The following is a 24190-nucleotide window of genomic DNA, read 5'->3' on the forward strand; positions in this document are numbered from 1 at the left end:
GTAACCTCACTAAGAATAGTGATAGCACTAAAATAACCGAAAATTAATTAAATTCTGTTGCAAAATACCAAGATTGTGACTCACTCATATATGTGGAAGAAAATTCAATGGTTTGCCATTCGTTCTGATGAGTTGTTTGTTTCAAGATTTTAACCGCTTGTGTGGAGAAAACTTTTGCACTCCCTTCACTTTCATAATCTTTCGATAAATCGAATCTTGTGTACCAGACAGATTTTTCCAGTTTCATTCAATTAAACATTGTTGACATAAAAATTGTAAGTTGTTAGGTGGACATGAAAAACGACAATTTTACCACAATTTCTGAAAATAAAAATAAAAATTTTCCTAAACGTAAAGTTAAAGCTCAACAAGATTTAATTTTGATAAATAGCTTTCTATAACCGTAATATCAATGCCCTAAATGGATTTTAAAATAGATACAACTTCTGTCCGAAAAAGTATCTCCAGCCGTAGCATATCGTCGCTAATTGTTTTCGTAAAATACGCAGTAAGCTCTTAGTGCGGTAGCCGTGTCAACAACGACAATTTAGTCCCTGTATTTAACGTAGGTTCGGTGATATACAGTTTATCTTTTGACGAGTTTATGGAAACCACGGGGATCAAAAAACACATGTAATCTTATCTTGGAACTGTAAACGTATTGGCACGCTATTGCTGACAAATATACAATTAAACTACTGTATATCGTAGCAAAATAGCGTAACCAACTTGAAATAAAACAGCCGCAGCGTAACTGCTAAAAAAATAATTTAAAACATCGAGACAGTGTTACGTAAAGTTTCGCGTTTGTGCAAATATTTTTGGCTGTTCAAGTAATAACTGGGCCGATTGCGGTGCATCTAAAATATACAGGATTACGTGGTGCGCCTTAAAATCTCTTGTACGCCTCGTCATTTATTATGGGAATTCCTATAATAGTTGGCAGGTCTTGGGTGACCAAGTGATATAAAACTATGACGTCATGGTGTCAATAAAATTATCATTACTACAACATAATAACAAAAGTTAGCCCTGAAAAATTTTGTTTTCCCCTTTTTTTGTTATTTTTAGGTTAAGAATCACTGACATGTTCTTTACATCAGGAGTACGCGTACCACAGTTCGAAAACCATTTTAGCAAAACAAAATAATGAGACGGTTATTAAGTTAGATCAAATTCTTAAGATAACAAACAAGGTGTTTGTCCAGAATCTTTAAGTTTAACAGTTACAGCTTGTTTAGAGTGAACGATTGGCGAAGCGAATTTATAGGGCTATTTATCGGAACTTTGATGACGCCAATGATTTTACAAGTAAATTTTCATCTAGTCAAGTTAAACATTTGTTATGTTTCAAATACCTTTCGTTACCAGACTGACTCGGATTACTAAAGACATGGTTGCACACCTGAACCTGTTTCAATCAGATTTTGTCAAATGTCAGTAGCTACTTTCTGTGGTTTTTATCGTCGTTAGTTAAGCAATTTGTGCAAATGCAACAGCTACTTATCAGTGAAATGCTAATTGTGTCATTAAGACTATGCCATTAATTCACTAATGGAAGGCTCCTCACTAATTTTTGGTGAAACGTAAAATAGTGAAGGGTGCAATTAATGGATGGTAACGTTTTTAATTAAATTTAAATACAACAATGGAATGTGAACTTTGACGCTTGGCGTGCCATAAATAATCAGCTCACGTTTTATCAGTGAGACGCGTGCCAAGGTTGCAAACTTCTACCCTGTAGGAAGTAAGAACCTGTTTGTAAGAAAAACTACAAAAGAAGAAAAGTGCAAAGTGTAATTGTATATAAATATGGTAACATTTTATAATTTGGTGACAAGCATTTTTCCGCTGTACAGCTTTGCAAGGAGAATAAACTGTTTGTTTCAAAGGTTTTTATTTTATTGGATTTAATTGAAGCACAGTATCTAAAAGTAGCAAATTGAGGATGTGTGATACGAGTTACAAAATGAAATTTGTTGGAAGTCGCATGTTTAATGAGTCTGCAATTTATGATACGTTACTTCTAATCTTTACCTAAGCATTTTCAAATTCGGCTTTTGCGAAAACGCTTAGTTTCAATGTCCCAAATTTAAATAATCTAACTGAAAATAAATTCTTGTAGTTTGCATTTTTGTTGACATTATTTTTTCACGGTGACACACTCATATTTTTGTAAAACTGTATTTGTTGCGCTGTTCTGCTGGTCGTGAAAACCAAAAAAACGGGTCAAAGGTTGGGCATAACGCCTTTCAAAGACCCCATTTTGTGCATAACTACAGTCAAATTTGGATTTAGATGTGGACCTAGTTTGGCTCAGAGTTGTCTTTTCGGGTTGGCCGGGCTTTTCGGGCCAGTTTTGGGTTCGGGTCGGGTTCGGGCTTAGTTTTTGTCAAAAACCGGGCTCGATTCGGGCCTGACTCTGTGACAGTATTTATTTACTTTTTGAACAAATTTAACTAGCCAAGTAATCAGTTTTTGGACCTGACCTAATGCCAAACCGCACTAAAACACCTTGTTTAAGACTAATTGTCTATTGTGTTTTTTTTGTCTTGTCTTTCCTAAAGCTTCAATGTTAAGGCCTGTCACTCAAACTTTAAAATGATTTGGGTTCAATTTCAAGCCCGTTTACAACTCTGGTTGGGTTCATGTATAAATGACTTCTTTTAAATTATGTACTAATTGAACAAAAACGTGGGGCGAAAAGTGAAATAAAACCTAAACCAACAGATAAAGAGCATCACCTAAGTACCACGAAATGCGTATATAATCAGCAAACATATTTAATTAAAAAAATGAAGTACCACAACCAAGAAGTACTTAATGTCATTTAAAAAAAACGAAAAACTTTTTAATATCTAACAGTGCAAACTTCAGGATATAAACCAATATATTTGGACGCATTAACGTGTATCATATTTAGAGAATTGCGTCAAGTTTACCGTTGTCCAAACAATTTCACACGACTTGTGTCACTTTCTGTTTCGGCAAGCGGAAATTGGCAGATGTTGTTGACTGGCACGTTTGTTTTAGCATGAGTCATTGCATTCTTTACATTTTGCACGGTTGCATAGCAAAACGTGATGTGACTAAGCGTAAGAACAAACCATACGTTGAGGATCTGTTTACTTCGCTTTGACCTCAACATAATTAAAATGCTTCAATTGGGAAGGGCTAGAGCAGTGGTCTTCAACCTTTTTTACAACCCCAATTTAAAAGAAAATTAAATCAGCATTTATATGCGACCCCATTTTTTCCGATAGGGAGAAAGTGAAGTAATGCCGAAACTGAAATTATTTTCATGTATATTTGCCCGCTTAATTTTTAAGTGGACTTTAAAGATGAGCATTCAGGGTGCATCATTGCGCTCAAATGTTAGAACCCAAAAGTTTCATTCAATTTGGCCAATCTAATTTGCGTTAAAGCTCACCAGTTTGTAGAAAACAGTAAAATTTATATTTTTCCCTGTACCCGCTGTATTATTTTGGACACAATTCATGGGGCTTTATCGCGTAACAATGGGTTGGACAAATTGTGTTGCATTACAATGATTAGATTGTGACACGAGGTACCAAGCTGTACTGCAAAAGTTGCCAATTAGAACAAAAATGTATGATTTTGTGGCGGTAAATTTAAACGCCCAAAAGTTAAATTTATAGCGACCCCAGAAAAAGTTTAGGCGACCCCACTTGCGGTCGCGACCCACAGGTTGAAGACGACTGGGCTAGAGGTTCTGAACTCACTCAAACCTGATGTATTAAGCATATTTGAACAAGCGTAACATGTAACTTTGCAGTATATTGCAAATGTTCTTAGAAAACATTAAGGAATGAGGGAGTACGATCGTGGGACTCACCATTAGTGACGTAGATAGTATTTATTCGACACAGTGTAAAAATGAAATTTTCCAAACCTGTTCTCCGCAACAAATCTGAAGTTTAAAAGGTTAAATGCAATTGCAGATTAATTATCATATTTTTACACGTTTTAAAGGTTTTGGTATGATTTAAACATGAATCAATCGAATGTAAGGAAGGAAGCTAGCACTTATGAAACCATCGAGTTTAAACGTGGACATGCTCGACAAGCTACATCGAGTACAAGGAAAACAGGTGTATTTATTTTTACTTTCCAAAAGTAGGTTATTGCACAAATTTGTATACACCAGCCTTATCTTTATCATTAAGGTTTAATCTGTACCATGGATGGAAGTAAATTCAAAACATTTTTCGCAAACTTTATTCAATAAACTCGTTAAAAAGTTACGTTATAAAACAAAAATGCTTGTAACTAATCCTGGTTAGCCTAATATTTTGTAACCCAAGCATGGCATTATGTCATTTGCAGAAAACGCATATGAAAGAGACCCCACAATGAGACCTACAGCAGACACTGTACAAGATTATGGTAAGTTAAATTTTAAATGATTAACTCATACAAAATTACTTCATGTGCGTTTACTAACGTTTGTATTTACTTTTTAATTGATTGAATCGACTTTATTTAAAATTGCAGTAAACACTTTTGTCTTGAACAAAGCTTAAATAAAGCTGTGAACTTGGCCCTTTTCCTCACTAATTTTCAGACCGCAAGCTAAAATATGTGCCTTTTGCTGCATGTCACAGTATGCCAGCCCCATTAAAGGCGCCATACCGAAACAGCGCGAGTCCCGGAAAGACTCCTGTCGTAGGTTCGAATCCCACCGCAGGCTAGATTTTTCTAGCCTACGCCTTGCCATATGGTGGTGACCGACTGATTCGGTATGGCGCCTTCTATGGGCCTGGCGTGCTGTGATTTACATATGAGTGTGCCGTGATTGCAGGTCTGCATAGACGCTTCAGGGCTGATCCCAGTTATGAATTTATGTCCATCTTAACTTTTGCTGCATGTAAGTTTATATCTTGCAGTAAACGTTACGCTTCAATCGAGCGACAAAAGTCTAAAACCATCTTCAAAAAAACAAAAGTTGATGCATGTTATTATTCTCTTGGTGTGTGGAATTTTAATACTGGCTGCTTTGGGATTTGTTTTCGAGATATTAAACTTCACAAGAGACCAGGTGTGTGATGTTGGTTAAATTAATCAACTTGCATGTTGTTTACTATAAACTGTTCGTATTTTTTATAATTGTTTCAGAAATTGGCGAAATCACCCCTTGGTACATTCCTTAATCCTGCCCGTTCGTGTGTTGAACTGAGAGACGCTGGGTTAAAAGATGGAATCTATGTCATACAACCGTCGCTCACACCGTTTGAGGTATTTTAGTTGCTGATTGGAGATTTGGTTCCATTTTAGAAATTCAACAAAACTTGTATTTCAACGCAGGTTGGTTCAGATAACAAATCCAAATATGTCCGCTATGTTTAGAAATGTACATCATTACGTTTTTTTTATCGGATAACTAATTGTTCCTATGTAATCAATTGTAACAAAAGCATCCAATACATAAGAAATAGTGACATAACAAACAGATACAAGCAATATAAAATGTTCGTATTATTTTCTAATGCGCATTTCGTTCTCAGGCTTATTGTGACATGATAGCTGCTGGTGGTGGATGGATTCTTGCGGCCACTATCAACGACAAAAACTTCAACAGGACTAAAGCTTATGGTGGATCGTGGTTTCTTACGACGTCAAACAATCAAGAGAATGTTTTGGGTAAAAGAGATCATTTCGCTTGAATCCCTATTATTACACTTTCTACAGATTGTTTAAATTCCAGAATACCAAAATTGGATGAACACAAATATATTTGGAACAATCAATGATTGCTTGAAATCCGATTTCAAAAGTCAAGCTTATTTTGAATATCAGGCAAGTATATTTGAATTAAAACATGAGCATAAGTTTCAAACTGGGACAATTTTGCAGGGAAAGGACATTATGATACGTCATGTTTCAAACCGAACACCACTGGAGGTCAGCAGAAAACAAAGTTTCCTGCAATATCAAACAAAGAACGAGTTTATGGAAAATTACGGGGGAAACTTGCGTAATATTTTCAATGATCATTATCCATTAAAACCAGCTAATGGTGAGGAGACAAATAAATTTAGGAAGTAATGGTATGTGCTTTTGTAATTTGAATGTTGCTAAGCGCCAATGCCAAGAAAACTGAGAGCTGGCTTTTCGTTTTTCAATGAATGTAAATCTTTCAATGGAGTCTGTAAATTTACTGGGATTCGAATCATTCACTACATTCTTTAAGTTTGTGTCTGTGAATACAATGCCTAAGTTATAAGTTACGTCAATTTTACCTCATACTCTTCATTTTATATTTATTTTTTACCTCAACTTTTAGCTTTTTTTCCCGATGTGAATTCCACGCTGGATCGACTTGCTACAAAATCAACAGAAATCACTAACCAAATCACCGATTTCTACTTTTACGACTACGGTTTAAGTTCTTATCGACTCAATGATAATAATGTGTTTGGGAACAGATACGGAATGAGGGTAATTAACCTTGTCGAATCTTTTTTTGTTCTGAGATATGATTTAAATGCGTTATGCTAACAGCAATGAGTCCACAAAACTCCGTAAAACGTATTGATTTGATTTAAAATCTTTCAAGTTACAAATGTTTGTTAGAATTTAAACAACAAATGTTTTCTTAGATTTCCTTTTACGCAAATCAATATTGCTACCCATACAACTATAGATCTAATTGTCAAAATGGCAATATAAAATACGGATTGGGTAATGGGTAAGTCAAATTTGTTGATTATTTGCTATTTTCCGTGCGTTAAATTTTTATTAAACTTCAAAGGTGCAACCTTGGTAACATTATGAGTTCTAGTCGAAAAATGTATCCATTCTTCGCTTTGTTTGCTGTGGGAAATTTTGATCACTGCTTTAGTTCCTTAAGTTTTGAGGTGGGTATTAATGCGTGGTTACTTTTTAAACCTTAAATTGATTCTTGATTCTTACTTTTGCAGGTTAATACTTATCGATCAGCAGTTGACTCGCAAGTTGTGTACAAGGGAAATCACACATTCAACAATTTCTTTTTACATTATGAAGCACAATGTAGATATGGGACGACAAACGCCAGCTTGTGTGATGTTTGGTTTTACGTCACCAATTTTGAGGTAAATTGCGTTTGTCTCCTTTTAGTTTGTGTGCAGGCGTTATGCATACTAGGGGCGGTAATACTGGGTAAGTAAATTTAATTTTAAAATCGCCAAGTAGATACATAAGACGTTGTGTTCAGTTTTAGTTTTGTTAGTGTTTTTTATTGTCAACTTACTAAACAACAGGGAAACAAAAAGATTGGCGAATTATTGTTTGTTATTTGATGCGTAAAATACTTTGTTTTTGAAATTTTGGTAACTTTGATGTTTTCATGTAAATGATTAGTTAAAAAAATGCGCACCGGAATTAAAACAGTCAGTAACTGACAGTTTTGTTCTTCTCGATATCACATAGGATTGGAAATCATCCAAAACACTCAATATTGGATTAAGGAACTCTCAATACAGCACGTACTATTACTTTGGATGGAGAATTAGTGAAGCTGTATCCAACACACTTTTTGGTTACACAATGATTTCAAGGTAAGCACGTGTTTGAAGTAGATTAAAGATATTACTGACAAGCACTTTAATCCACAGAAAAAATGATATTCTAATACCGAAAACAGAGATCAACGCTTTTACCTACAAAATACTAGAAATTATTTCAAAAACCGAAAATTTTTGTGAGTAAAATATTTTGTCAAAAAAGCAAACAAACTTATTGATTTTGACTGATTGACAAGCTTGTCGTTTCAGGTCCTGGTTGCTTTTATGATGATGACGTACTTTCAGTACCAGTTCAATTTTCCATCGGAAACGATTCAGTGGTTAACTCGATGCTGCCACCAAGTGTTAAACCTCTACCTACCGGTTTTGTTCAGTTTCGTGCTTATGGAAGAACTGGGAGCGTCTACGCAATGTGTCCTGCTGTTAAGTAAGTGAGACTGATTTAAATAAACGCAGTTGAAGCCTACATATGGCTAACTAAAGTTAGGCAATTATTTTTATGTAAGTAGCAAAAATAAGTAGCAGTTGTGGCCCAGTGTTTTTTTGGGGCGATTGTAAAAAAAGGGGCCGTTGTGGATTATATGTACAATTAGGGGTCCAAAACAAACGATGGACTGGAAAATTTTAGCCACAAATGTTAATGTTTAGAGATACTTTTTCTTAATAATGGTCATTTAATTTAAAATCTGCAGTTGGTGAACTGTTTACCATTCTCTAAGTAATGTGGGCTTAAAGCTGTTACAGAAATTTGAAAATAGGTTGGATGTATGGCAAAGGTATTTCTGTAAAAAATGCATTTTGTTTAGAGTGAACGATTGGAGAAGCGAATTTGTATGTATTGGAGGAATGAAGAATCAAGATTTTGCCTACTTGGATGGCTGCAATGACTTTGCAAGTAGGTTTTCCACTGCTTTCATTTGACCATTTGTTTCAATATTTTGTTTGTGTTCAAACAGATTGGGACGGGTTGCCAAACACTCCGTTGAACGAAACGACTCCAGTTGAGTACGCACATTCCCAGAGAGATCTGGATTCAACAATTATGATATTTTATCGTTAAGTAGGGATTCAATAGACTCGTGTTTTTCATAACAAGACAAATGCAGTTTCGACTGAAAATAATTAAAATCAATAAACTTCTCAAACAATGCAACTTATAAAATTTATTGATATTTTTTTCTGCAGTTATTAGATTTTACTTAGCTGCATTGCCAATGTTTGATTTTAATTTTAATTGATAATTAGGTTTGAAATCAGGTTTGAATGAAAGTTGTGCTTTCTCCACAACTTTGTCCGCTGCAAAAAAAAGTTTTTTTTTCCAATTTACAATTAACATTTATTTGATAAACAATCTTTTGCTACAAAGATCACTTTAATTCATCCTTCACTGTTGTCGAACTTTTCCTTTCCATATTGCTTGTATGTGTAATTTCATTCCGATTTTATTTGCAGGATTGCTTTTCCACAGTTATAAAACTTGATTTAATCGCGTAAAGTGAGATTATACTGTGTTCATCGTGTATTTGATTTATTGTTTGTCTGCTTCCAGGGTTAATCAACGCATTATTTACAAAATAATTCACCATTTCATTGCAAACATATCAAATAACGTGCAATTTAACAGTTCTGAAATTATTCTTGTAATCCTGAAAACATGAGGTCATGCTGATCCTGACAATACATTTGCACCATTACATACCTGAAAGTATGATCATTCTAAAAAACGTAAAAGTATGATCATTCTAAATCCTGCATGTCAGTTTTGAAACTTTGACGAAATGCCACATTTTGCGTGCCAAGGTTCTGTTCGTGTAATCAAGTTTCGTTCCTTCTATTTCATAAACATACCTTTTTGCGCAAATAAATACGTAATGTACTTGGCAAAATGGAACTGATATAAGTGACAAAGCTAAGATTGTTTGGTACGTTTTGACTTTATTTAGTCGACCATACGGAACACCTGGATGATTTTAAAGAATGATTTTAAATGCCTTCTTGGCGCTGTTTCGACTCAGGTAATCGAAAACAGAAAAGAAAGACAGATCTAATTTTGCTGATAAGCACTATAAAAAAAACAATGGTTTTGATTGTGTTATACAGCATTCTAAAAAGCATTCGTATGTAACCTGGCGTGCCATGACTAATCGTGTCTACTGCCATCAGTGTAACGCGTGCCAAGGATTGTTGACACCTGTGTTAAAGGAAGTACGTTCTTGTTGGTTTGGACATTTGAGAACAGTCGAAGCAAAAACAAGGTGTGGCATATTCAAAAGCTACGCTTGTATTATGAAAAGCCGCATTTCCCATCTGTTTGAAGCATAGGTTAAGGTATTTACTCTAAAAATGCCAGCATGTGTAACTTTTACATACAACTTTTTGAAAAAACAGCAGATCGAATATCATATTACTTATTATCTTACCAGTTAAGATAAACTGCAGATTTCTAAACTCCTGCTTCGAGCGTAAATTTATGTTTGTTGGAGTGGCACAGAATATCATAACGAAAATAGTGAAAACATAGAAAGGTTAGACCAGAAAGTTAACGTATTAAGCTCGCACAGATGTCAAGATACGCACACACACGTCAAAAACACACAATCCTTCACCAATAAAATTTCCAAATCACAATAATGACTTAAGGCACCCAAACTGGCAATTCGAAATACACAAATGCAATTCTTGAGTATCGACAAAAAGAAGCATAATTATTGCACATAGAAAACATTGCGATACACGTGTGTAATTAGGCATGAGATATTTGTAAACGTGATTAGTGGTAACAAAAACATGAAATAGTTAGTTTACAGTTGTTCAAAAATAGTTACTTTCTTCTTTAACTGGCACATGTTGGCAGATGATGGCTGATACAGTGGTTGTGCTATGAGTCATTGCAGTCCGTCAAGAGTTTGTAAGTTACGACTACATAGAAGACGTGATGTGAGTAAATGTGAGACAACACATAGTTACTCAACACCACGTGGCTGAAAGTAAAATCTTGTAACTTGTTATATGTTCAGCAGATTTTGGATGAATCATGCCTATGAGAATAATGATGCTGGTGCTTATGAAAGTATTTGGAATAAATCGAGGTCAAGGCCTGATTACTGATTTCTACTTTTACGTTTATGATTCCCATAATACCTTTCTCTATGAGAAGGAATTGTTCGGTAGCAGATATGGAATGGGGGTATGTTACCAAATTTTCGAAGTTCCTGTACGTTTTTCTAACAAAATTATTGCAAAAAGGTCTTCTTTTCGATTAGTCCATATTGCCACACTGACTCAATTTCCATTAATCCATTTGAAACAAATTGTCGACATGGCTACATTACATATGGAAAAGATTCTAGGTATGTTTGAACGTGTTTGTCCTGCCCCTACACATTTGAAGGTTTACGTTTGTATTGAATGATATAACTGCGATGCAGGCAGCATAATGCAATCGAGTCGAAAAATGCATCCCTTCTTTGCCGTGGGAAACTTTGATCACTGCTTCAAAAACTTGAGATGTTGGGTACGTGAGATACCGTTAATGTATTGTACCTCCAAACATTTGTTAATATATGGTATTTAAAGGTACATTCTTATCGACCCCCTACCGATCGAAAAGTGCTGTACAAAGGAAATCACACTCGCAATAATTTCTACTTGTATTATGAAGCACAATGTAGAAATGGTTTGTCGAATGCCAGCTTGTGCGATGTTTGGTTTTACGTCATCAATAATGGGGTATTTTGTTTCGTTACTTAAAATATTCTATTACAGCTCTCAATCAAACTTCCAGAGGAAAACAGCACGATTTCATTTGTAGCCAAAAATAAACTATCCAAATTTGTTAAACATTTGTCTTTATCAAACAAATTTAACTTCTGAAACGTTAATTTGTAAAATATTTTTTTGTTTGCTGTAAATTACACAGATGTGGAAATCATCTGGTAAGCCGATTATAGATGTTGAACACGATATTAATTCCGAAGACTATTATTTTGAATGGTTTATTAGAGAACCCATATCCAACATACTTTTTGGTTACTCAATGATATCGAGGTAAAGTAATATTTAAAGTTGGAGGTATTTTTGATTTGGATTTAATCCGACATCATTTAAAAGGCGTTTGGGGTTTTTAAAATAACGTACCTTTAGGAGAGATGGAAGATTGATACCCGAAACAGTGATCAATGCTTTTACCGACAAAATATTGGAAATTGTCTCAGAATCAGAGCAGTTGTGTGAGTATTGTGTTTGCTAACTGCGAAATAAAGTATCAGTTTAAGCCAAAAATTTGTCCATTTCTAGGTCCGGATTGTTATTATGATGATGACGTACTTTCAGTACCAGTTAAATTTTCCATCGGAAACGATTCAGTGATTAACTCGATGCTGCCACCAAGTGTAAAACCTCTACCGACCGGTGTTGTTCAGTTTCGTGCTAATGGACGAACTGGGAGCGTCTACGCAATGTGTCCTGCTGTTAAGTAAAGCCGCTACAAATATTTGGTTTAAACAGTCAAATAAAACGGACATTAGTTTAGAGTGAACGATTGGCGAAGTGAGTACGTTTGTGTTGGAGGTACGAAGAACCCAGATTCTCGTTATTTGGATGACTGTAATGATTTTACAAGTAATTTATTTGAAATTAAATTTAAACAGTTGATATTTTCTTTTTTGTAATTTGTATATTTTAAAATTTTGTCTGTGTTTAATTAGATTGGAACGGATTTCCGCAAACCTCGTTGAATGAAACGAATCCAGTTGATTTTTCTCATTCTCAGAGAGACTTGGAATCAACAATTATGATATTTTATCGCTAAATTCCATTCCTTAATAGACTTCAATTATTAATAAACATTCGGATATATCAGATGTGTATTCACCAAATGAGTTTGTTAATCATTTTTCATATGTTTGACAACTTTGTGTCATGACATTTTGTTTCATTTGAATCTAAATTGTAGATAATGTGTTTTGAAAAGACGTGATTAGGCATTGTGTAGATGTAATTGTTTTCTTTGTTGATTTATTGAATTGTAATACATAACTTCATTTGTGCTGTTATAAAATGCTGTGGCCTGTTTGCAAGGGTAAAAATATCACCCGAATCCACTTCAATCTGTAAATTACAACATGACGCAATTGAATTGTGTAGTTTATATATTTTTCATGCATTTCTTGCTGAAAACAAATGTGGGGTATGGAAATAGATTTTTCATTATAATTGCAAACACAAACGTTACTTACCGTTTTTAAGTTATTCTCCAAGTTTCAGTTTCCTACAAGTTTTAAGTTACATACCAGATTTGACATATAAGCTATTGCTGCTAGGCATAATATCAAGTTTATAGAGCTTTTCTGGCAAATGTAGAGCTCTATAAACTTTAACCAGTTTTGAGTTACTTACCAGTTTTGAGTCAGTTAATAATTTTTCTGCTGCCTTGCAAACAGAATTAATATTCACTATGCACACGACTTATAGGGGCTGATAACAAGACACTGACCGTTTGGGCAAATGCATAGTTGCAATCAAATCTGTACAGGAAAACCTTTGGAACCTCCTATTCATAGTTTGATAATTGCAGTTCAACACATCTAGGAGATTTCGAGTGGGAAAACACCACCAATTCTTTAAAGCACGTCAGTTAAGTCACGATTACGAATCAGGTTGGTGAGTCACATCTCGCGTTTTCTGGTGGTACGTTATTTTAGGGTTGGCAAGCCGGTCAATTGACCGGTCAAATACGGTCAATTGACCGGTCAATTGACAGCACTTTATTTAACCGGTCAAATACTATTTTTAATTTCAAAAATAAAATGTGGTAAATTTTCTTGGACTTGCTTTTTGGTCGTTGAAAAGGGTAATTCATTTCTAATAACCCTCAGGTAGAACAGTTTAGGGCATACTCTTGTATTAATAAGTGATTTTTAAGCTAATGTAGATGTGTTTTGTTCATTTGAAAAAAATCCCATAACAATTAGGATATACTTTTCATTTGAAATTAAGATCTGATTTACGTTATGGCAAACTTTGCAAGGTTTCCAATGCAATTAAAAAACATGGATCACTTCTAGCACCGTTTTATCTTAATAAATTTGAGTGTGATAGGTCCATGAGGGGAAGTTAGTTCATTGGTATTTACTTAGGCATTTTGCAAATGTTGCACATTTTTACTGACAGATAAAAAATCTAAGTAATTTAAACCATCTGTGTAAACTTGTAGGCCCACAGTCCTTTTTTCTATAGTTGATTCAAAAATTGTTTGTAGCTATATATTTAGCTTATAATTGCCCAGAATAGATTTTTGTAGATAAGTTACTGTTCAGTACTTATTGGGATAAAGTACGTACATATCAAGCTTTTGTATATTCCTTTTTTGTCATGAATGGACAACAGCTTAACAGCATAAATTACGATTTTAAGCAGGATAAGCGAGTTTTGCAGTTAAATATCAGTCAAAATTAGACTTTAATCTGATGTATATAGAATATTATGAGAATCCAGTTCACAAATGTGATTACTGAATGAAAATTACAGACACACAGGTGGGGCCATTGATGAAATGAAGCATGCAATGCAGTCGGAAAAGTCTGTAATATAATATAAACTGAACATTTCCTATTTCACAAACAAATTTACATGAGTTGAAACCTTCATTTCCATTACTTATGGTTTAGAAGAAGATTAAACTTCTAACTTTTAACTAAAATTGCAATTTAATAATGGGAATAGTATTTGACCGATATTTGACCTATTTGACAAGTATTTGACCGGTCAATTGACCAGATTTTATTTGACCGGTCAAATGCCCAACCCTACGTTATTTGTAGGTTTTTTAAAAAGTTTAAAGATTACATCAACACATTGCTTATGCATAACTGTTCATTGTACTCTACACAGTCTACACAGTTTTATTGATATATATTACTCATTCACTTTTTGTCTAGTTTTTTTGGCAAACGATTTTCACTGGTGTTTTCGAAGAAACTTTAAACGCTACCTTTTACTCCCGGAAATCTAAGTTAATTATAAAACGAAAAAGCAGGTTTGGCATCTCTTCACTGCTGCGAACTTTTTAAAAATCATGTTTATTCCTAAAATAGTTTTGCAAGGTAGTATATATAGAGAAGTCAACGCTAAAATTAACTCGCAAATACTGAACTCAAGAAATATTTGTATAAAAACGGCTAGTAGCAGTCGTTTTCTGTGTTTTTTGCACTGCAAACATAAATAAGAAAAACAAAGTTAATTAACACAAAAATTTTTTGCAATGCTACCAATGCTGCCAAAAATAACCAACCAAACAAATCAAAGTAGTATTGCATTTTTTGAAGGATGTCACCTGGCGTGCCATGAGTAATCATTTCACCTGCCATCTGTGTAACGCGTGGCAAGGATTGTCGACACCTGTGTTGAAGGAAGTACGCACTTGTTTGGATTGACAGCAGTATGTATTTGAGGGACAAAGAAGGTGTGCTATATTAAAAAGTTAAGTTGGTAGTATAAATACTATTCGCTTCTGTTTATTGAACTGATTTATTGAACTGTCCAATGTCGTTGAGACCCTGTTTTAGTTTAGCTGATTTGATTATAGTGGTGATCTTTACGTTCAGAATATTTTAAACATTTTCTTTGTTCATTTTTCTGCGTACTGCAATGTACTAACTAAAGCATCGCGAGTGATTTCCAAGTGTGCCTTGAAGAAAATTTATTTCAGAATCTTCTTGCATATGTTCAAAATGCCTTGCACACATCAAGAACTTTACTTTAAATTTCGTACCAAAAGCAATGTCATCAATTACAATAAAGTTACAAAATAGTTTTTCAAATTGCTTTTTTATAATCCGTAGAAAACACAACACAGACCAAGACCACCTTGCAATTACGAATCAAACTGCAAAATATACAATTCATTTTTCTAATGAAGCGTGGGACTTTTTTCGATTTTATTTTCGATACTTTTTCGTTTCGATTAAACATATTTTAAGTTTCTGTTTAAGCTAACTGTTGTTGGCTGATGAAGTGGTTGTGTCATGAGTCGTAGCAGCCAGTCATAAGTCTTAGCAGCCATGGGGCGTAGCAGCCAGAGCTTGTACGATTACATAGCAACACGTGATGTGAGAGAGTGTAAGACAAAATATATACTAGACTAAATTAACTAAACCACGTAGCTAACGATGAAATCCAGTAATTGTTTTTCCGTTCAGCAGATTTTGGCAACATTTAAAAATGAATCATGATTATGAGAATAATGATGTTGGTGCTTACAAAAATATTGGATTAAATCGAGGTGACATTCGACAAGCTGCAACTAACAAAAAGAAAACAGGTACACCGTTCGAAAAATACATTTAAACAATCGTTGTTAAAAATATTTTTTAGATTTGCAAAACGATTCCATATTAACTGATTTTTATTAATAAGCTTTAACAGGCTCACTATTTTGCACTATAAAAACGTAATAAAGGATTAAGTACTAAAAACTTTATTTATGAAAGTGTTTTACACAGGGCTTATTTTTCAGATGAATGTGTTCCAATGAAATCTACAGTTGAAATTGTTCATGATTATGGTAAGTGAGTTTTCAAAACCCCTAAAACAAAACAAAAACAATTTAGGCCATAAGTTTAATTTTCACTACCGTTCTAAGTTTGTTAACGTTTTCCCTTTCTCCTGATGAACGTTTTTATGTTCATTGTGTATACTACGCAGAACCTGTTACAATTTCACCAAGTATTCAACCTCAAGAAAAGTCTTCAAAAACTGTAATCATCGTCTTAGTTTCTGTAATCGTACTCCTTGTTGTTTTATTATTAGTTGTTGCACTAGTCTTTTCCCTTACAAATTTTAACGCGAGTTAATCACTGATTCTTGATTCTGTTGTTTATCTGCATTGCATTTATATTGTTTGATTTTTTTATCTGTATTTTGATAATTTCTCATGTTTTTAGCAATTGTATATTGTTACATTGGATGCGCTTTAATCCAAATTTACTTAATCAATAACAATAATGATGTGTTGTAATAGCTTGCTACATTATTGATTAATTCAATTGTAAATGCATCAAGGGCGTTCGTACTAGCAAACAAATGCTGTGGTATTTCTGCTGCGTTTCTATTGCATGTTAGATTGCAAGAGGCGTGGTTTTTCGTGGACTTAAAAAGTTTTACATCGAAATGATTAGTTTAGATCGATATTTTGGTGTCTGTTTGTTTGTTTGCTTCAGTTATATGTTCGGTACTAGCCGAAAACGACCAAAACGCTTAGTGCACAAAATAATTTATTAACTGATATAGTTAGTAGATAATAAGTAAGCGTTTAATGCACATTGATACAGTGGTATGATGATGTTATATGCGCTCAAGCAGCATATTCCTGCTTAAAATCAAATCCATTGTTTCAAAAGATTGGTAGCTGATCCCATGAACAGTATATGTTGCAATGCATATGAGTGCAACGATAAACAAATTTGGGACCATCCAGTTAAATTGTTTGTAACATTTCACTGAAAAAGAATCTAACCCAATTAAACTAAAGATTTATCATGAGCAGGCCAGCATTTGTAATGTATCAGATACAGTTCGTGTGCAAACTTATGTGAATATTATTAGAGGTATAACGGTACACTTGCAGAATTTATTTGGATTAACTTGTTAATGATACATTTTCTTAAAATTGATTCTTTCTGTTGGACAAGGTGGGTATGGGCGCTTCTGCCCCACACAGGAGCGCAATATTCGGCTGGGGCGTAAACAAGGGCAAGGGAAGACACGCGGAGGATATCCGCGCTGGCTCCCCAAGCTGTGCCACCCAGCTTCCTGACAAGAGTTACGCGTGAGGTGAGTTTTTTGCGCGTCGTTTTAAGATGTTGGCGGTAGGTGCGTGACCTATCTAGCTGCACGTCGAGATACGTTGGTACATCGTGAAAGTTGAGAGTTCTCCCATTAGACAGGACGGCCAACTTTCGTTTAGCCTCCTTGTTATTAAGGTGGAAGGCCGCTGAAACTGTTTTTGTCTCACTGAACTTCAGCCTCCACATCCGAAGGTAGCCTGACATGACAGACATGTCCTGGCTAAGAGTCTTTTCCAAGTGTCCCCAGTCATTAACGGAATACATGATAGCCAGGTCATCGGCATAGGCATACTTCTTACATACTGTAGTTGGTATATCGCTTGGGTAGATATTAAAGAGTAGGTGAGCTAAAACAGATCTCTGGGCACGCCATTCTTGAGGCGGCGTAACCTGCTTTGCTGGCCGTTGCTGGTCTTGAGTACAAAGCTGCGGTTGTGGACAAGCTCCATGATCATTTTGACCACGTGCTTGTCCGGCAACATTCGGAGCAGCTTGCAGTTTTGGTCGCGGTGCCAAGCTGTGTCGTAGGCAGATGTAAAGTCTAGAAAAACGACACCAGCCTTCTTTTTCGCTTCGAAACTTTCCTCGAGATCTTGGGTGAGTAGGGTGACTTGATCTACAGTGGATCTTCCGCGTCTAAAACCAGCCTGCTCCTGGGGGAGTTGTTGGTCGATGACTGACTCTACACGGGCATGAATCAAGCGCTCAAAGATCTTAAATGGGATGCAGAGCAGAGATATCGGACGATAGCTCTCAGCTTCATCCAGAGGTTTGTTTTGCTTCTGGATTGCGATTACTGTCGCTTTTCTCCAGATTTTTGGAATCTTGGGCTGACACAGGCAGGTGTTGAAAAATTTACACAATCAGGATTTTAGGGCGGTTCCGGCATGAAGCAAAAACTCTGTGATCTGGGCCCTGTGCTTTACCGGGCTTCAGGTGTTGGAGGGCCGCAGACAGTTCTGCCATGGTGAAGTCCCCAGACACGTTTGTGTCCGGTCTGTTAGCCTTTCTCAAACTGACACTTCCTTGGCCACGAGTCGCGAGGACTCGCGAGTTGATGTCGTGAAGGTTCCGTTCTTGACCAATTGCGAGGCAATGGCGTTTGCGGTAATGGGACACTTTGCCAGAGGAGTTGCCGACCTGCCAGTGAGTCTATTTATTATGCTCCATGTTTTCCGACAGGAATGTGTGAAGTCAATGGACTCCACCGCTTCTCTCTAGCGATGTCGACGTTGTTCGTTAATATAAGACAGCAGTAGTGTGGCAGATGCTTCCGTCTCGTTACCCGGGGATGCGGTAAGAAAGGCTCTGTAAAGGCAGTCGCATTCGCTGTCCCAACACCGCCTGTAGGTCTTTCGATAGCCTCGTGGGATGCTTTTTTGGCCGCTTTCATGAGAGGATTACAGAAGTCCTGGTACGCCTGATTTAAGTTAGTGTCGTTGGGGGATGGTAGCATATCTGTTTTATCGTTGGTGATTAGACAGAACCGTTTCCAGTCAGCCTTCCGAACAATCCATCGCTTTGCAGGCTTACTCGTGACTGACGTTACATAGTTGCCTGTGGAGATCAGTGAAGGTCGGTGTTGAGAGCGAGGAAATTTGGCCATCACCTGTCGGTCGGGAAGTTGCAAACCACTAACGGTTGCCGCAAATGCCAGGTCGGGGTTTGTTCAAGGATTCCAGCGGACTGAGTGGAAGCTGCAGTCATCTTTTGGATTTTGAAGTAGGGTGACACCGGCGTTGCTTGCCCAGTTGACAAGTTGTTTTCCGTCTGTGTTGCTTGATTTGTACCCTCATGTCGTGTGCTGGCAGTTGAAGTCGCCAGCGTAAATACATGGAGTTGGAAACACCGGAAAGGGCGCAGGTGACAGTTGCGCCGGTGGTGGCTTGTATACGTTCACGATGTAATTACCACAGACGTTGGTGCAGAGCCATTCGATCTCCGATGTTGTTGTAGATTGACCTTAAGGCGTCCAGCTCAGGTTTTCTCGTACGAACGTGGCAAGGCCGTGTGTTCTGCTCGGGATAAATCCCGCTAGCACGAAGTTTTGGGGTGTTAGCTTGTCTGATGTTGTCCGATGTGTTTCCTGGAGCAGGATTATCGAGACTTTGTTGTTATTAGCAAGCTGCTCGACGATGTTAAGCTTGCATGAAGCGAGTCCTTCCACATTTAGCTGCATGACGTTAAACCCAAGGCTATTGCTACAAGGGCTTTGTCCTGGGCTTGACACCTGGCTGTTTTGTGGACGGTTCTTCGTGGAATTTGGACGGTGGTCCTTATGACTGCATCTGTTCGGCATCAGAGGTCGTCTTGGCGCAGAGAATTTAATGCCTTAACAGAAGGGGCCGCGTGCAGGCTGCTGTCAAAATGCCTATTTTACCTAAACAATCTTAAACCATATCAAACTGATATTCAATCTTTTGATAAAAGTTTAGTGCAAGGCAGTGTTAACAATTATTTGTTAAATTTAGTTTGGTGTTTTGGCAATATTCGCAAACACCTCATTTCCAACCTTGCATTGGTTAAACAGTCTTTAATTTCGAACCCTGCGTTGCTATCGAGCGCATAATTTAATTGCACTAAATATGTGTGACGTAATAATAGAACAGGAAGGCTGGATTGGCGCCGATCATTGACGTCAGATGCTTGCTGCATAGCTGAACAAATTGCCTGTTGCTGCCATCCTTATTAATCAGTGTTTGGAAAGCGAAATTATTGTTCCAAATTAAAGACTAACGCTCAACACTGAACATCTTTTTTAAGGTTTGCTCGGTCACTCGAGTGGCCGCCATACAGACTTCTAATCATATTGTATGTAAACCTGATGCCACAAAACAAACGGACAGACCGACGTAGCCTGTGTAATTTCCCATATCAGTTTATAATGTTACAGTTTGTGGTAATATTTAACATGACTCGTAAGTAGCAGAAAAAAGTTAGTACTTACGAAAGCAAGTGCAACTCAAACATAAGATAAAACTCAAGTATATTAAAAATACAAGGTTACAAGGTTTTTGACCGTTCTTTTTTTTGTTAAAACGGTTCTTTTGATCAATAAATCATCTGCAAAGTCATTACTACCCACATTATGTATAGTTTCCAAACTTTTTGTATTAAAATGCTCCAACCAAACTGATCCTCTTCAACTATTTTGTTAAAAATAAGTGAAAATAAACAAAAAAGCACTTAAGTGTCAAATTGAGTAGAATTAATGATTTACAAAGTTTAACTTACCGTACAGGATGAAAGCTAAAATGTGTGGCATTTAGTTTGTTTTTTGATCATTCTACTAAACCCCATGTACTGTTTGGTCAGACAAGGACCGTAACTCTACGTTTACACTTGTATTCCAGGCTTACTGTGACATGAAAGCTGCTGGTGGTGGACGCATTCTCGCGGCCCCCATAAACGTTTTCTGGGTAAAAAAAACTTTGCTGTAATTTACAGTAACTTGTAGTTTCTAACGACGTATGACAAATTAATCTTTGGTAAACTAAAATGTTTTGTTTAAGTTCGCAAAATGTATGCTTGCTTAGTTTTCCAGGTAACCAAAAATAGAACATTTGCTACATGCACAAGATCAGAAAAGTCACGGTTATTTCAAATACAAGGCAAATGATTTTCTGAAAAATGTACTTTTTACAAATGGGCGGTTTAGTGGGGCAAATACATTATGTCATGTTATTCTAAAACAAACATCACTAGAGACCAGCAGAGAGCAGCGTTTTCTGTAATATCAAACTGTAAACGGATTTATGCAATATGAAAGAATTTTTTTAGAGGTAAAAAGTCAATTAATAATAATAAAAACTTCTTCAAAAACTCATAAGCTAACCTGCATTACGAGTAACGACGTCTTCCGTGCTATTAATGAGAGGTTGAGCATTGTGAGTTTTGCAAAGTGAGGCATATTCGTAATTTCTTTTTGAATTTGTCAGTGTTTATCCTGTTGTTAATTCGATGTTGGATTGCTGCAAAATCTACAGAAATTATAAATGTAAATACTGATTTCTATTATTATCAATTTGGTTATTACCCTAAAGAGCTGCATGAGTAAATTGTTTGGTGACAAACATGGAATGGGGGTAGATTATTTAAATCGCCATGTTTTTTATGAAATTGAAATGAAAAATTGTTGGTGCAGGTGTACACAAACACAGATCAAGATTGTTATCCAGACTGATTTGCGGAAAAAAAAGAACAAGTAAAGCAAAAACAGTTTTTTGTTAAAGCTGGCATGCCCTTAGTAAGTGTCTTAGTATTACTACCTGATTGGACTTGTGCCTATATTGTCACGGTAATTTATGTATAATGCTTCGCGGTTTATGTTATTTCATCGCAGATAGCAATAATGCAACAGTTATTGTTTATTACCTCGGCAGGTATAGAATACAAATTAAACCAATAAGTACGCAGCAGACAGTACATACGGTTTCGACTATCGACCCATAAAAGTCGTGAAGCTGGTGAAAAAAAGCATAAGCCGTGTTGGCTAGTAGCCTGTAGCCATCTAACAATACTCCAGTTTGTTGGGTAACAAGCACACGGGGTGACGTCAAATGGCGATACTAGCTAACACGGCCTGTCTTGTTACCAGCTGCATTGATGAGGCTCTTTTAAACAATTTAACTAATCTGAGCCGAACAATGGAATCAATTAAAGGTAGGTTTGGCGTACACAACATTTACACGATCTCTTGTAGAGGGTTCGAGTCCCACTGAAGGGTGTATTGCGACTGATTTGGTATGGGGCCTTCAGTGGGCCTGGTGAACTATGATTCTAGTCTAAATGTTTCATGACTTCGTATGACTTTCTTTCGTGGCAATTTTAACTGTTGTGTGAAACCTTACTTTAAATATAACTAACCAACTGTAAACTAATTCAAATATCTTTTTTTTACTGTACAGTGATAAATGCATGAACGCTACAATCGCAGTAATAGACTTCTTTAATTTTTTTGTTTACTGTTTCGCGCTTTACAACGTTTCAATGTTGCGCAGCTATTTGCAATTGTGGCGCTATGTTTTCTTTTCCCAAGAAACAAAAACTTAAAACAAAAAGCAACTATGATTCGGCTTAAAGACTTTATTAAAGTCTCAGACGCACACAGTAAAACATATGACTATATTAGGTTTGTATTTGACATAAAGCGTCGCACAAATGTCTTTTATTTTATCGCTGCATTCATTGCTAGCACACCACAAGTAACCTACATTCTTTTTTGATGATAAATATGATTCTAAACGTTAAGATCATGCTTTTAGGGATCATTTCTAAAGGATGTATCTTCAAAAACGTCATCCAAGTATGGCAGACCCTCAGCTGCGATGATAAGACGCACCGGGTTCCTCTGAACACGCAAAATCGTAAAGCGTTCCTCATTTTTGACCGTGTAGTGCAGGGGTCGGCAACACCTGGCACGCGTGCCAAGAACCACGGAAGGGGTTTTTCATGGCACGCCAACCGATTTGGATGTTTTTAATGAAGTAACAATTTAACCTGTTACACTGCTTGTTTATACTTTATCTTGTCATTGTCTTTCTCCTTATTATTAATATCTGCTGGCACGAACCACTTATATTTGGAAAAACGTTGGCACGCGAGGTCATTACCGCATGCAAATAACAAGTAAGTTGGCACGCGTCGCTTAAAAGTTTGCCGACCCCTGGTGTAGTGAGTATTATTTCAAATGTCTAGTGAGTATTATTTGCTAGAGTACAATTTAATAACTGCAATAAGTACGGTAGTAATCCTTCTCGAAGACGGTATATCCACGAAACACTGGTAAATATAATAAAATTTCATACGTTTCTGACGGTAACAACATGTTTGTGAGTGTATTCACTCGAATATTTGAAAAGTCAGTCGAGTTGAGTTGGTATATTAACACAGAATTCTGTTGTTAGTAATTGACTTAAAATTAGTTTGGATTAACTTTTAAGTCATTATGAAACTACCAGCACAACAAAGTCCACATCAGTGGGAAGTACAAAGTTCAATCTGAATGTTGTGTAAATTTAGCGCATGAACAACCTAAGTATACATCACATAGTTTGTTTTGAAATAAGCAGCATTCTGTAACTAAGAAGAAATTAACAAAACTCTAAACAGGGAGTTTACAAAAGTGTAGATACATCTTTCATAAAAACGTAGGGCTAATACAAAAAATGAACGACACATGCATGTTTGAACAAACTTGTGATTGAAGTAATGCACATAAATTCTGATAAGAGTCTGCGCTTATCGGACGTTCAAACACTAAGCACTTGATGTCTGCCACTTTCTCTTTTGACTGTTGCAAGTTGGCAGGTAGTAATGAATGGTACATTAGTCGATAAAGTGATTAGGTAACTAACTGGTTGTAAAGTGAGGCAGTGCACGTAGCAACGTCTTATATGGTATTTTATCTGTGTGTATATGCAACTTTAATATTTATTTACCTGGCACCAGCACGATTGGTTGTTCTGATTACGACACAGTACATTGTGTTGATTTCAATTGACAAAAGAAATTGGTATTTAAAATGTACAGTAGCATTAAAACGTTCAGCTCTACAACAGACACTTTTATATCATTTGGATCTTGTTTCGATCTTAGAGGATGAAAATTAAACTAAACAATCATATACTTTTGCATAAACTAACATTTCACGCTTGTTTGAAACCGTGAGCTGCACATAACTTTTACCAGATTTTGTAAAAATTTAAATATGGCTAATATATATGTGAATAATGATGCTGGTGCCTACGAAACAATTGAGATGAGAAGAGAACTTCGAGAAGCTGCGGATATTACAAGGAAATCAGGTAGACTTTTTCA

At 36.1% G+C, this 24190-nt stretch overlaps 1 protein-coding gene, 1 long non-coding RNA gene and 1 pseudogene across 2 annotated transcripts; all 3 read left to right on the forward strand.

Moving 5' to 3' along the window:
* The first annotated feature begins 4969 nt into the window (after nucleotides 1-4969).
* LOC145219340 (uncharacterized) lies at nucleotides 4970-9395 on the forward strand. The gene is made up of 13 exons (XM_080086715.1): nucleotides 4970-5059; nucleotides 5137-5256; nucleotides 5526-5661; nucleotides 5726-6037; nucleotides 6305-6459; nucleotides 6621-6709; nucleotides 6773-6878; nucleotides 6942-7094; nucleotides 7432-7559; nucleotides 7617-7702; nucleotides 7776-7953; nucleotides 8333-8421; nucleotides 8483-9395. The coding sequence occupies exons 1-13, from the start codon at nucleotides 4970-4972 to the stop codon at nucleotides 8584-8586; spliced, it is 1746 nt and encodes a 581-aa protein (XP_079942841.1). The 3' UTR covers nucleotides 8587-9395.
* Nucleotides 9396-15746: 6351 nt separating this feature from the next.
* Nucleotides 15747-16408, forward strand: LOC145219341 (uncharacterized). The gene is made up of 3 exons (XR_013857911.1): nucleotides 15747-15846; nucleotides 16042-16089; nucleotides 16230-16408. It is a non-coding gene; the product is annotated as an uncharacterized LOC145219341 (long non-coding RNA).
* A 6211-nt stretch (nucleotides 16409-22619) lies between these two features.
* Nucleotides 22620-22768, forward strand: LOC145220922 (small nucleolar RNA U3; annotated as a pseudogene).
* The last annotated feature ends 1422 nt before the right edge of the window (nucleotides 22769-24190 follow it).

Source organism: Phallusia mammillata, chromosome 3, assembly GCF_965637545.1.
Source record: "Phallusia mammillata chromosome 3, kaPhaMamm4.hap1.1, whole genome shotgun sequence".
NCBI lineage: Eukaryota > Metazoa > Chordata > Ascidiacea > Phlebobranchia > Ascidiidae > Phallusia > Phallusia mammillata.